The 14,901-nt window shown below is 44.1% G+C and overlaps 1 protein-coding gene across 9 annotated transcripts in view; it reads left to right on the top strand.

Annotated features, from left to right (window-relative positions):
* Ppfibp2 (PPFIA binding protein 2) overlaps positions 1-14,901 on the top strand; it is a 139,705-nt gene that overhangs the window by 122,705 nt on the left and 2,099 nt on the right. For 7 of the 9 annotated variants that reach the window (XM_040756744.1, XM_040756740.1, XM_013117543.3 and 4 more), the window contains 10 exons: positions 112-153; positions 4,257-4,398; positions 5,331-5,363; positions 5,760-5,901; positions 6,491-6,619; positions 11,679-11,829; positions 12,099-12,210; positions 12,421-12,509; positions 12,809-12,931; positions 14,220-14,345. In XM_040756744.1, the coding sequence (XP_040612678.1) occupies positions 112-153; positions 4,257-4,398; positions 5,331-5,363; positions 5,760-5,901; positions 6,491-6,619; positions 11,679-11,829; positions 12,099-12,210; positions 12,421-12,509; positions 12,809-12,931; positions 14,220-14,345 (1,089 nt within the window). The remainder of the gene's footprint in view (positions 1-111; positions 154-4,256; positions 4,399-5,330; positions 5,364-5,759; positions 5,902-6,490; positions 6,620-11,678; positions 11,830-12,098; positions 12,211-12,420; positions 12,510-12,808; positions 12,932-14,219; positions 14,346-14,901) is intronic. The other 2 variants (XM_040756749.1, XM_013117545.3) reach the window with 1 other exon arrangement.

The raw sequence follows: 14,901 nt of genomic DNA, 5'->3' as shown, positions 1-14,901 counted from the left end.
GTACTCCTCAGTGCATCAGATGTAAACAGGCAGGTGGTTCTGAGCTGCTGACTGGGACTAACACAGCTTCCTTTTTCTCCTCATGTTTGAATCCTTTGTGTCACTCCATAGTGTGTCGATGGGAACCAGCTGTCCCTGGTGGGAGAGCCCAAGGTACATTCAATCATGTTTTTATTACCTATCCTTGGTTGTAATGTTTGCTGGAGTATTTTAACAAGGTACAGCTTTTGTAGCCTTAAATACGTTAACTGTAAGAGTCAAGAAGGAATGAGGATAGGGGAAGTGTTTTATGTGCAGTCCATATGCATAATGCATTTTCTCTGCCATTATCTGTGCTGTATCTTGTATCATGATTACCTCTGCTTTGTAGGCTCAGAGAAACTAATGTTTGAAGAAGAAGGTTTGGCTTAGTTATACATCTTCTGCACAGAAGAATGTTGGCAACACTCCTCTTCTGTGCTCATATGCCCTCAGCAAACAAGTTATGTTGTAAAAACTCCATTAGAACCAATTTTCTCCTAGAATACTGCAGTTGCAGATGATTACAGTTCTAGACTGGTAGACCAATATTTCCCCCACCATACACGGAAGCTTCATATAATTAGTGTCAGCCCTACCCAGCCACTATCTATAGCATTGTAAGGGAATGCACTGTGCTTTCTAAAGGAGACCGAAGGCTTCACTGCACGTGCCTTGAGAAGCCTTTTTATACTTTCACACCACTATGGCAGATTGGGGACATGTCTGCTCTTCTAACTCTTTGTGGAAGGAAGATCTCATCTGCACCCTCATATCTTGGTAAAAGGCTTCTCTTCACTTTTGTACTTGTGGCACTCAGGCTTATGGTTAGCCAGCCTTTCCTCCGGCCGTGGAGATTGTTGAACAAGTGTCTGCCTGCTCTTCTGTCCTAATGCTTTGGAGACACGGTGTCTTGTGTTTTGTGGCCTCTGGGACCCAGCCATCACTCTTCTTGTCTCAGCTTCAGAGAAGCCATTCACACTTATCTCTAAATACCAGATGTAAGTGACTACTTGCTTCTTTGGGGATGCAGCTGGTTCATCATTCATGCTTTAAGACCGTGGAAGATGAGCAATGCAGGAGTGCTGACAAAGAGTACACATTCCAGGTTGAAACTAGCTCTCCCACACCTTTGATCATAATTACATTCTTATGAAACTTCACTTAGCTCAACATGACTACCTCTTCCCTCTACACACACCACCAGCACCATTCCATAGGTGCAGCACTTTCACCACAGTGTCTCCTTACTGTGGTCCCTGGGCATCAACTAAGGCTCTCTATGCTGAAGTATTCCTTATGTCACAGTCACCCTTGCTTTCTAACTGCTAGCCATGTCTCCTGCACCCGACTTGCTCTCCTGTGGAATGAGTCAGTCTCTTCCACTCTCAACACTAGAATTGAGTACCCCCAGCCCTCTGTAAATACTTTCTTCTCAGAGCTGACATTGTCTTCCCCTGTATGTGGGTCAGCAGACTTAAAAACACTCATTCTTCAGCAATTCTTTAAATTGCACCCTGGGACAGATAGGCCTGATATCCTAGATGCAGCCTGTGGTATGCCTTTCTGAATCTAGGGTCTGTTCTTCTTGATTGCTGGCCTGCTTGGACCTGGCCTGTTATGTTTTCTATGCTTGTGTTTGTCTGCTAAAAGCTGTCAGCTAGGCTCTGTGCATATTATTTTCAGCTAGCCCAAGGGAGGAATTGTTATCCCCCTGTTAGAAAGGCCAGAGGGTTTGAGAGGTTAAAAAGAAAGGGTTTTCCTTGAGTCATTCTGACCCAAAGCTTAGCCCTCTCCATGCTGGCAGGCCACCCTTCTATTCTGATTTAAAGAAGCTGGGTGATAGGTTCTGCTCTGTTCTTTGGCTCTCCACTGCTGGGGTTATTCTTGAAGACAGGAAACAGGACTGGGGTCAGGTCTTCCTGTCTGCTTCTTGTCCTGCCTTGACATGGCACTTCTTTCTCCAGTAGTGAGTCATTCCCTCAGCTTTGAGTTTTTGCTGAAGCAGAGACCAGAGAGCCCACTCCATTACCCTCTGTTAACCTTATAGGTCTGGAGTCTCACTCATTGGCTTAGGGATTATCTCCTTCTACCTCAGATCTTCAGCGTAATCTCTGGGTGGTCATGATCAGAGTCTTTCTGCTGTCCTGGCCTTATATTGGGGGATCTTATATGGTGATACAACACAAAAACCCATATTGAAAGTCCTTCCCCGTTTTGTATTTCTTTTTTTGTTTTTTTTTTTTTTTGTTTGTTTGTTTTTACGAGACAGGGTTTCTCTGTATTATTTTGGAGGCTATCGGGGTCCAGCCCGGCCTCGAACTCACAGAGATCCGCCTGCCTCTGCCTCCCGAGTGCTGGGATTAAAGGCATGCGCCACCACCGCCCGGCCCGTTTTGTATTTCTTACGGAAGATGGAACTTGGTATCAGGCCCTTTGATTCTCTAAACTTAAAAAAAAAAATAGCAACAATTTTATTGTGTCTCTGCATGCCTATGCATCAGAGGACAACTTAGGGTTTTCACCTTCTCCTTCATTGAGGCAGGACCGCTGTTGTTTCTGTTGCTGCCTTCTCATTGCAGGCTAGCTAACCTTCAAGTTTCTCAGAGATTGTCCTGTCTCTGCCTCACATCTCATCACGAAAGTGCTCATCACATGCCACTGAGTCTCACTCTTTACGTGGGTTCCTGGAATTGAACTCGGGTCATTGGGCTTGTGTATCTAGCACCATCTCTCCAGCTCACAATTCTCTGTTTTGACTACTCATTTCCCATGGTCTGAATCTGACTAAGTATCAGAATAATCCAAGACGCTTGTTAAAAATACAGACTCCTGAAGTGGGTGTGTTTTCAGCGGGGCTGATTCCCAGGGCCAGGGAGGAGCCTGGGAGTTAGTGTTGTTTTTGATAGTGCCTCGGGTGAGAGTGAGGCAGCTGCCAGGGCATGAGCTAGCCCTGGGAAGCTGCTGGGCTGGTCCACATGTCTGATCATGCTGACCTCTCTGCCCTGCAGGTCATCACAGGCTTGAAGATGTCATGCTTTCAACTGGAAGTTCTGACATGTTTACTCATGGATCAGATTTCTTTAACAGTCTTGTCTCTTCTGTCCACATGTCTCATTTCTAAGCTCATCTGTGGAGGCTCTTGTCAGTGTGCAGTGAATGAACTGAATTTCAAACATGGAAGCAAACTGAATTCAGAAATGTCTTCCTCACTTGACTTGCAGGGAACGAAGCTTCAAAGGGGCGTCTTGGTCTTGGCAGTCACCCAACCCCATTCTAACTTGCCAGTTTTAAAATTGGTTTTACCTCTCATATTACTTTTCTTCTGGGTCCAATCTGATCCATGGTTGAGTCTCTCAATGATGTCATTTCATTTTTCTTTATCCTCACACTTTCAGTGCATTATATGTTTTTCTCAGGTTTGTAGTGTTAGTGATCTTTGTATCCTTCTTGACAAAATAAGTGCTAGTCTTTTTTTTTTTCCTAATCACTCTGCTTCTTTGGGGTTTCATTTTAGCCAGGATCCAACCACCAGACTTGTTGCATCAAAGTGGTGATTCTAAGTTCCTAGTAGAACTGGGTTGGATTGTAGTCTCCAGCCTCCTAAATGTATACCTAGGTTCTTGCTTTGTCTTAATATGACATTGAACAAAAGAACTATTATCACAAGACTGACTTTTCCTGGTGTTATTTCAAATTTAGACTCTCACATTACTGCTGTAGCATGACCTTCCATCAGTCATGGTTCAGTATAATCTATGCTCATGGCAGAGATCTGCCTTGGTCTGAGGTGACTAAGGGTCTTACTTAGCAAAAGCCTCACTCTCCTCACCATAGGAAAGCAAATATGGGGAGAGCAGGGAAACCTGGACCAGACTTCCCTTGCTCTCCTCTCCCTCCAGCAAACTATGGATTGTGTTTTTGAAGATCCCAGGGAGAATTCATGACTATGAATTTGCTGAACCTCTAATATGGGACAAATGGCACAGGGCTCTTTTTTTTTTTTTTTTTTTTTTCAAGCAGTTACAGTCATCTCTGGATTTGGGTTTGATGCTGTCTCTGTTTTCACTGTATGAGTAAATCTTTACCTTTCTTCTGGACTAGGAGAGGCAATCCTAGAAGGATCTTTGAGACAAGCTAAATGAAAAGTAACTCTTGCTGAAAGAGTTTATGTACAGATTTCCTGATTGGTTTGAGCTGAAGTCTGATGTTTAATTTGGCGTCTCTCCTTCCAATAGGACAGCTCTTTCCTGGTGGAGCAGAAATACCCTACATTACCTGGGAAGCTCTCAGGAACCATGCCCAATGGAGAAGCTGCTAAGTCTCCTCCTACTGGCTCCCCCCAGCCTGACTCTTCAGGGAGCAGCCTGCTGAAGCTGAGTAAGTGTCCAGCCCTGGGTTGGTGGCTTCAGAAACTCTGTCCTTAGCACTTGCTGTCACTGTAGCTATAACTGCAGCCCACGGTTAGGAATTGTAGGGGGTGTGTCCCAGAGTGGTTCCACTTTTAAAGATTCCCTGTCTGGATAAGCTGTCTCCCAAGTTACTGTCCCTCCATCCTCTCCTCTGTCCATTCTTCCTCGAATCCCTGCCTGTCCTCCCCACCACTGCTTTTTGTCCTCTTCCTTTTAAACATCTCCATTTAGTCTTCATACCCTGCTTTCTTCATCTGTTATCCTGGTCACTCTCACACATCTATCTGCCTTTGATACAGCCCGTGTTACCACTAGACTGACAGTATGCAGGCTCCCACGTTAGAGTATTTAGATTTGGTCAGTAGCAGCGGATCTGATGTGGTCTAGGAGCGACTGTTTTGGTGTTCACAGAGTTCTCCCTACCTACCCCCAATTCATCTACCTCCCTATTCCCTAGGCCACCTTATGCTTTAGTTCTCAAAAATTCAATTGTGCTCTGGGCTTCTATAGCTCCAGATAAACCCTTAAATGACTGTGTTCAGTTATACTCAGACTGTTTGGGGTCATTGTAGTGTGAGTCCTGGCAGGGGCTACCTATGATGCAGAGTGTCTCCCCTCCCCCGCTGCTGGCCCTTCCTCACTGCCCATGGATACCTCAGCTTGTTAAGGAAGTGGCACCAGGACCCTTTGTCCTGATACCTCTTCTTAGCATGCTGACCCTGTGGGCCAAACTTGATCACCCTTTGCCTTGTCCTTTGTGGGATTGTTTCCGTTTCTGTTTGAGTTTTTCTTTTTTGCTCGATGATACTCTTTTTATTTCTTTGCTTCCCCGTTACTGTTGGGCTGGACTTTGCCTCTCTTGCTTCTTCATGTGGCCTCTCTGATTCTGGGTTGCTGGAGATCGCAGCTGGAGTGTCAGTGCTCCCGTATTAGGTACTGTGACTGTTCCAGGTGACGTAGAATGTAAGAATTCCTTTGTTTTCCATTTCTATTGCCCTGCCCACGTTCCAAAGTCTCCCTCTGATTATATAGCCAGCTCCTTGTTTGAATAGTCTACAATTACTTAGACCCCAAAACCTTAAAATTGAAGACATTAAATCACCTCGATTTGAAACATTGGCCTCAGTAGTTCTTAGTGAGGGGCCTTGGAGGTCCTTTTGAGCTCTTTTGGTTCCCAGTGCTGTGGGATAAAGCTCTGTCCTAAAGGCAACACTGGGAAGAGTGGTCTTGACTCCCACAGAAGGATAGCTCTCTGCTGTAGGGGTAGGGGTGGGGTTCTGAGGTCCCTCTCACTCTCATTCACATACGTTTCCATCCTGCCCACCTTAGGAGAAACAGAAAGTGGCTGGGAAGATACAGTCTTGACCACTGAACTCTCATCTACTTCATCTGGTACTGAGTCAAGTCCCCAGTCTCCCCTGACACCAGATGGCAAACGGAGCCCCAAAGGCATCAAGAAGTTCTGGGGAAAGTAAGTTGGTGGTAATGGTCGTAATCACATGCTTAGACAAGGCAGATGCTGTATGTGTCCCTGCTCCATCACACATTTGCATAGCTGCAAAGCAGAATGGTCACAGTCAGAGAGAAGAATGTAAGTTACTTTGCAGAGAAATGTGGCAGGCAGGCATTAAATAGAGCTAGTTGCCACGTGTCTTTCATTCTAGGTACCCATATGTCCCACATACCCTGCTCCTATTCACAGCTCATACCTAGCCTTCTGGAGATGCACAGATAAGACTGGGTCCTTCTTTTCTTAGGAGCCAGTCTGGGTTTCAAAATCTTTTAAAGACCAAAAGCCGAGTACTTGCTAGTCCAACTGATTGATTCTGCACAGAGGCAGGAGCTGGAATCTCCTCAAAGGCATCAGCCTTCACTTTGATCCTGTGAGGACTGGCTCAAATCCCAGAGTTAGGCTTAGCATTGAATCTCAAAGTCTGGTAGACGCACTGTTATAGGTCATCTTTCCTGGCTTCAGGATAGGGACTGGGAAAGGCATTGCGTCAAACCATTAGCCTGACCTGTCTAACCCTCACAGTCACTTTGGCTTCCTCTCCATGCAGAATCCGAAGAACTCAGTCAGGAAATTTCAACACTGATGCACCAGGGATGGCAGAGTTTCGACGAGGTGGGCTCCGGGCAACTGCAGGGCCAAGACTTTCTAGGACCAGGGACACCAAAGGACAGAAATGGTAAGGCTCTATCCAGCTCATCTGCAAAGAGCTTTGTGAAATCCTCACCAGGATGTAGTGTGAGCAGGGCTGGGTGTTCCACAGCCTCAGAGGCTAAAGGCAGGAGTCTTTCATATAGAGAACTTACCTATTGCCCACACTCACAGGTACTGAGGTAAAGCATGAAACTCCCTGCAGCTGGCCAGGGTTGGGGTAGAAAAGCTGTATTAGTTACTTTTCTAGCTTTTGGGGAAAAAAAAGACAGAAAAACACCAAACCTGACATGCAGCTTGAGAAAGGAGCTCATTCTGACTTACAGTCTACTATGATGGGGAAGGCATGGCGGCAGGATCTTGAGGTTGTGGCTGCTCACATCCTCAGCCAGGAAGCAGAAAGAGATGAGATGAATGCTGATGCGCAGCTAACTCCTTCCTTTTTATCCAGTCTGGGACCCAGCTGATGGGATGATGCTGCCTAAATTTAGGATGGGTCTTACTGTGTCTATTAACCTAACCCAGAATCTCTCACAGAAGTGCCCAGAGACTTGTCTTCTAGGTGGTAAGAGATCCTGTCCTCTTGACAGTATTAACCATCAGAAAGTTTGTTCACGGCTCTGCTCTGTTCTCACTCATTGACACTGGACTGTGAAGCTCTTGTGAAGTGAAGCAGAGCAGATTCTGGAATCCCAAAGGTTGGCTGCTCTCACTGCTTATCCATGCCTCACTGCAAGCTGCACACTGTTATGTGGCCTCTGCCCCTCCCTCCACTCCCCACATGTGAAACGGGCATCAAAAATAAGCATTAAAATTTCTGGGAGAATTATGTGAGCTCTTGTACATCTAAGCCAGGCATCCGCCCCATGGCCACCCAAGGGTCAGTATCCTCTTGTCTTTGGAGAGTCTTGGGGCATCCTGCATCTGCCAGTATTCCCGATAACTACACTGCAGCAAACGGAGCTGAAGGCTGGTAACTGAAGGGGACTGCTAAAATATGCATGGCTGCTAAAAATGCTGAGTTTCACATGGCTGCCCCATCATGCCCTAGTAGAAAAATTCACAAAAACAGCAAATCTGTTTGGAGGTGTCCCTGATGCAACTCTTCTGTCATTCTTCTTACTCCCTTGCTTTTGTTCTCTCTGTTCTGAGAGATAGTTTCCCACAAACTTGTGGATCCTTGCTCATGTTCAGTGAAACCCCTTTCCCTGCCAGCAGCCTCCGTGACACAGGCACCCCGAACAGAGTCTCCGGAAGCCCAGTTTGCAGAGCCACCTTTGGTGTTTTGGGGTCTTTCACAGGACTGGAATGTGCTCCTTAAAATCTAACCAACGTGAAATGAACTCTTTTGTTTGTCCTCAGGATTGGATCACACCAAGGAAAGAGGTTCAGGAGATGCTCATGATGCAAATTCTAGTTCTCAGAAATAGCAGTTTTCCAACAAAGAGAAAAGAGCATTTCCTGAAACAGGCTCTGTTATTCACAGACCTGGTGCGCCCCACGCCCCTGCTCGAGGAAGGAATCCTTGACTTATTACCACTCCCAAATTTCAAGACTTTGCCAGATCCTCGTAGTGTTTGAGACACAGGACCTTCCCACATTTACCTCTCACTGATGGATGTTGTTACACCTGAGTTATAATCCATGATCAAAGGAGGAGGGTAGTAGTAGACCCAATAATCTCTGATGTATATCCTCAGGAAATAGCAGCCTTTGAGGGATAGGGAATCTAAGGGCACCATCTGAAAAGCTATCCTTTAGTTTGGAGCTGAAGAAAGCTTATCTATATATTTCACAATTAGATATTGTCATTTGCCTAGCAGTTTTTCTAATTTAGACATTTTGTTTCTGGGTTTTCAGAGATGAGAAAGTAAAGGTACAGAAAGCTTCTGTGTTGTGTCTTTAAGAATTGAGTGCAGCAGGGGAATCTTTACACCAGGGTAGAAGAGCATTTATAAGACCAGCAGGCATTTCCCTAGCCAGTTTGTTGTGCTCCTATCACTCCAGGGCCTAGGGGAACTAGGGAACTTCCTTTGCTGCACTGCAGGGCTGATCTGCTGGAATGTCTTTTACTTGTTGGCTGTGCCAATGGATGATGCAGGGAAGAAGAATGAGGAGGTCCTAGTGCACTTGCTCTATTTGTCTTTACAATGCCTATGGTAACAAATACAAATTGTCCCTGTGGAAAGAATTATTACCTGTAAGGAAAATATAATTATATGGCAGTGTCCTCTGCTGCATAATTTGTAGTTATTTAATGCATAATCTTTTACCAAAGGTTGCCACTGGCACTAATTCTTTTTCCAATGAAAATTAAGGTATTTTGACAAAGTTTTATAGAAAATTTCAGATCATGGAAAAACAATTTTTGTATTTTCATTCCCCCAGGTAACATCTTACTGACTTTTATCTCATGGCACACTATGTAGGGAGAGTGATGCCACCATAGCCTTACCAAAACTCTGCATTCAAATTTTTTCTCTGTTTAATTTTCTCTACTCTTACAGGTCAGCTTACAGTGTTTGTCAGTTTAATTTTCATATTTGGTGGTTTAGTTTGTGGGCCAGTTTTAATTATTGTCTTCTTTATAGATTTCTGTCCACTCTCCACATATTGAAGTTAAGCCATGTCTTGGAATTATGGGTGAGAGAGTTTGGGGCTTGTACCAGAATTTAGTTTCATTAACAATACTTCCATAAATGGAATTTTCATATTTATATATAACGAGGTTCACCGATATCTTTGTTTTTTGTTTGGGTATCAGAGTTACCCAAATAAGCTCAAAGCCTATTCCCAGTAACAGACTTCCATTCAGCAAGCCTATACCTCCTAAGCCTATCCCAGCAGCGCCACCAGCTGGGGGACAAGTATTCAAATCTGAGCCTATGTGGTACATTCTCAAATTTTGTAGGCTTTCCAAGTTGATGTACTTACTGAGAACATTTCCCTTCAGAACTTTGGCATCAGGAGGCATTTCTAAGCAGATGCTCCCTACTGCAGATATAGTTGATTTCCTCCTTCCCATACTCACTGTCAAAGTCAGATTCATTCCTTCCAGCAGGGGCATCAGACTTATGCTGTCTTTATTGATGTCAGTACAGTATATAAGATGAGCAAGAAATGACAACCTTCTTACAGTGAGTTCATGTGACTCACCTTATATTAACATCAACACACCATTTAAGGGGTCTTGTCAACTCAAAAGTCTAAGACTGATCACGACACTTTAAAACTTGAGCTGTGTGGTATTATCCTTTATATATTACTTAATAGAAAGTTTCTGAAATATCACTAGTGGTTCTGAAAATGCACATGACAGTGCCAGTTGTAAATTGTGTTGCTAGCGGATGCTGTTTTATTAGTTCTTATAATAAAAAAAAATGAGGGCTGGTGATATAATGCTATTGTAGAGTGCTTGCCTAGCATGTATAAAGCCCTGAGTTCCATCCCTGCAGAAAGTGGGCATAATGGTGCACACCTGTAATCTCAGAAATCCTGAGTTGGAGAAGGCAGAAGGATCAGAGGTTCAAGGTCATCCTTAGCTACATATTGAGTCTGAGGTCAGTATAAGCTGCATTAGACCTCATCTCTAGGCTAGGAGTGTTCATTACATATCCCAGTATTTATACTAGAATACTCGTTTCTTTCTGGTCCTTTAAGGAATTCTCTGTGTAAGGACAGCTTATCCAGGTATTCAAAAAGTTCTTAAAATCATTCCTGCATGGTAGGGGTGCAGCTGGCCCTAGACATCCAGGACTTCTGTATCTACCAATTGAACTGAACGAGGCTAGACAATATAGGTGGTTCTACAACGGTTATATAGATTGTACTGGATCTGCATGGACTTCTTTCTAACAATAAAATATAACATCTGTATGTACGTACATATGTGCCATTTATGTTGCATTAGGTGTGACAAGTAATTGGGGTATTATTTAAAGTATTTGGGAGGATGTGTGTAGGTTATATGCAAGCATTATATTTTATATCTGGGGCTGGAGCATCCTCCTGGAATCCATCCTCCATGGGTACCAGGGGAGAACTGTTCTTTGCTATAAGGGAATCGCTCTGAATAACTAGTGTCCTAGATCCATAAATCCCCATTGATATATAAAACTGGATATGAAGTTGTTTTGTCCACCCTTTTCTGTAACTCAGTTGGGACTTCGAATCTGCCGTTGCATTTACACTTCAAATGAAAAATTGATGTCCTTAAGAATGAATGGTTTTTAATACCTAGTCTTGTCTAGGAACATCACCCAGCTCTTTTTTTATTCATATTTTCTTTTATGTTGCTTAGTTGAATGTTGCAATGATTTCACCCCACTGTATCTTTACCCAGCCTGACACACAGCCAGAGTGTCCATCCTTCTTGCGGCAGTACCTAGGAAGGTTATGATTTAGTTGGTTTGATGATGATGTGCTTCATTGTTTTCATAAAAGCTGTGTTATCTGTATGGCTAATATCTAGAAAATTGACATTTGCATGTAATTCTCATTGCATATTCCAATGACTGGGCTTTTGTGGGTTTCTAGGTGGAAAATCGTGTCATCTGAAAAGAACTGAGTTCTTTATTTCTACTTTTCTAAAGCTGTACTAATTTTATTCATTCTTAGCTGAATAATCTCTCAGACCGATGTTATTAATAAGCACTGGTAGACATAGCATGTATGTTGATTATAGTAGAAATTTCATTGTAAATAAGGTACTCACTGCTGTAAGTTAGAAGAGCTTTGGCTTGGGTTTTCCCTCTTTTTGTGTTAGAATATGGACTGTCTTTTCATAGTTTCCCAAGCAAAAGTGTTGAGTCTTACGGACACAAAATGATTTGCTCATGGGTGTTCAGTGCATTTCTCCACCTTTGTGCACTAAACATGCCCCTGGGGATCATGGAGGCTACCCCATGCTCAGAAAAGCTGCAGTTGAAACATACAACCTGTTATTAAGGTGGCTCTAGAGTCTTACAAACATGTGCTATAATGCCGTTCGCCTTGTTGGCTCTTTTAAAAAGCTTTTTTCTGAGGCATTGTGTTGTACAAAGCCCTGGTTCCTTATAACAGAAGCACACTCTCCCTCTGTTTCCCAGCGATGCCAATGCCCCCTTTGCCCAGTGGAGCACCGAACGTGTATGTGCATGGCTAGAGGATTTCGGCCTGGCTCAGTATGTGATTTTTGCCAGACAGTGGGTGACATCTGGCCATACACTACTTACAGCTACCCCTCAGGACATGGAAAAGGTAAGGGCTGAGCATGAAGAGAAACTGCCCCTACTTTCCCCTAGGACAGTGCATGGGGACTAGTGCATGGCAAGTTGGTGGCGTCCATCTACTCCATGTACACAGAGGGTGGCCAGGGAAGGCTGAGATTCCCTCCCTACTGCTTCAGGTTAACATCTCAGGCCACTGTGAAAAGATCTACCACCACCCTCAAGCATCTCTATCATGACATGACATCCCCTGAGGACAAGTTGTCTGCCAAATTTCACATGTTCATCTTTTGCTTTCAGGAGTTAGGGATTAAACACCCCCTCCATAGGAAGAAGCTGGTTTTAGCTGTGAAAGCTATCAATGCCAAGCAAGAGGAGAAGTCTGCACTGCTTGACCACATTTGGGTGACACGTAAGGACAGACCTATATTTATTAAGAATGTTTCTGGTTGTTCCAAAGGGCAAAATAATTTCCCATTGCATTTTTCCCCAAAGATGGCAGCTTTCTTATGAAAGATGGTGGATTCCTAGTGCTTTGGAATAAAACAGGAGCCTTTGTCGCCTTTCCCCTTGGTACTCACACTGACTGTTCTTATGAATCCTAACATCTCTGCTTTTGTAGGGTGGCTTGATGATATTGGCTTACCCCAATACAAAGACCAATTTCATGAGTCGAGAGTTGATGGCCGAATGCTGCAATACCTAACTGTGGTAAGGATTTGATTTCCCCTTAGGTATGTCTGTTGTTCCAGTGAGCACTCAGTCCCTATGATAGTTGTTTTAAGCTTGACCCCTCCCCCCTCCTCACATTGTTAAGGTTCTGATATAGTACTGCTATTACATTAGGCATGCAAAATGCCAGCGTACAAACCATGGTGGTAAGCGGAGCTGTTGAGATGTTATGAGCATCTGCGATGTGGAAATTATGTCTGTGTTTGATCAGGAGAGAACTGCTGCAGTCTTTTGTCACCTTGGAAACTGCCTTGTCAACCAGAACCTTTCTCTTCCAGAATGATCTACTCTTCTTAAAAGTCACCAGCCAACTACATCATCTCAGCATCAAATGTGCTATTCACGTGCTACATGTCAATAAGTTCAACCCGCACTGCCTGCACAGGAGGCCTGCTGATGAGGTGAGGGAGTGTACTAGCTGTCCAGGTGGCCCTGGGTCAGGACACCTGGAATATCATGTCTGAGAAAATGAGGATGACACCATCACAAAATGGACCATGGTACTTAAGATTCTGGTATCTGTAAGTGCCCTATTGCCTACACTTTGTGTCTAATGGTAGTCACTAAAACTCTGATCCCCCACCCAAGTCATCATAATAGCCCAATGATTTGTTATGACATAAAACCGGGGGTGGGGGTGGAGGGGAGGAAAGACAATATGGAAACATGGTGTCAGAGGTGGCAAGATCCAGGGTACTGGAGGGCACAGGGTTCCAAAGTACTGGACAGTTCATAGTGTGTTGCTCTCTTTGTTGGTATAAGATTAACTAACCTTCAGCCTAGACAGGTAGGATCTTACTAGAGGGGAAATAGTGTCGACAAATGTAAAGGACCACATATAAATGATACACATAATAATGTTCTATAAACTTCAGGACTTCCCGGTGGGCCCCAAACTGAATGCCTACGGCTCACATAGACCTCCTCTTTTATGGGTAACTGGCCTGACTCTGGTTCTTTAGGGATTTAAAATCCCCACTTTTGTCTTCTGTCCTCTTATTTCCAAGCTACTGAACAAATAAATCTTGCAAGCCTTCTTTGTGAGTGCTGACCCTTTTGAAGCCCACAGGCCATGTGAAAATATGTAAACATTATTATATTTTACAAAAAAGATTTACTTTTAATTTTTGTGTATGTATATATGATATATATGTACTCATAGAGGCCAGAAGAAGACATCTGATCTCTTGGGGCTGGGATTATAGATGGTTGTGAGCCATCTGGCATGGGAGCTGAACCTGGGTCCTCTAGAAGAGCAATAAGCAGCACCCTACACTGCTGAGCTATCTCTCAGTACCCAGCTGCACTATCTTAATGTGGATTCCCTTAAAACACTTGCCCATGCCAGAGAGTACTTTTACCTAGAAAATACTTGGCTTATAATTGAATCTTTAAAATTCTGTTGGATCACAGAATAAAAACCCACGTCTTCATTTATTTGTGCCAAAGTTATCTAAAAGGCTAGGTCATAACAGGATGATGAAGTCAGATATTTAAGTATAAACTCTGCAGCAGAATTCAAAAAGATACTGATTTCTTAGAACTGGGCAGGTTCTCAGGCAAGTCACCTGGTTGGCCTAGATTGCAAGGCCTAAGAATCTGCTGTCACGGTGAAGCATCTGGGACAAGACTTTTGGACCCCACAGAGGACAACATGGAGCCTAATTTCTTCACTCTCCTCCATCACAGAGTAACCTTTCTCCTTCAGAAGTTGTGCAGTGGTCCAACCACAGGGTAATGGAGTGGCTGCGATCTGTGGACCTGGCAGAGTATGCACCCAACCTTCGAGGGAGTGGTGTGCATGGCGGACTGATTGTGAGTGGCTCTCTGGACCCGCCCACATGCTCTGGTGTAAAGTGGGCCATTCTAAAACCTCCTGTCCATCCTGGTTTTGTTTCTGTTGCTGTGTTAAAAGTATCCCGACGAGAAGCAACATAAGGAAGAAGGGGTTTATTTTAGCTCGATTATAGGCAGTCAGTTGAAGCAGCAGATGTGTGGGATAGCTGGTCACATGACACCCGCAGTTCAGAGGAGAGAAGGAACACATGAGTGTTTCAGCCCAGTTCCTTTTGTAACACTTCATCTGAACCATTTTTACAGAATTTGAAATCTCATAGTGTTTCTGGTTGAGTACTACTGTACCTTACACAAAGAACCAAAATGGCTTCTGCAAGAGCTTCCCCAGCTCCAGTCCAGAGGGTCCCAGTTAGGATGGTGGCTGCATTAGACCCATCCTGGGCAGGGCAACTCCACCTGTTCCCAGAGGAACCTGGGGCTGGGGAAGTGAGGGGGAGGTGGCCATATGTAATGTCTTGATTGCCGAGATATGATCTTTATCACGACTTAACTCTATCAAGTGTCAAGGCCAGAA

The sequence above is a fragment of the Mesocricetus auratus genome, unplaced genomic scaffold (genome assembly GCF_017639785.1).
Source record: "Mesocricetus auratus isolate SY011 unplaced genomic scaffold, BCM_Maur_2.0 Super-Scaffold_4256, whole genome shotgun sequence".
Classification (NCBI taxonomy): Eukaryota; Metazoa; Chordata; class Mammalia; order Rodentia; family Cricetidae; genus Mesocricetus; species Mesocricetus auratus.
The sequence above is the reverse complement of the archived record's forward strand: the minus strand, read 5'-3'. Positions and strand labels throughout refer to the sequence as shown.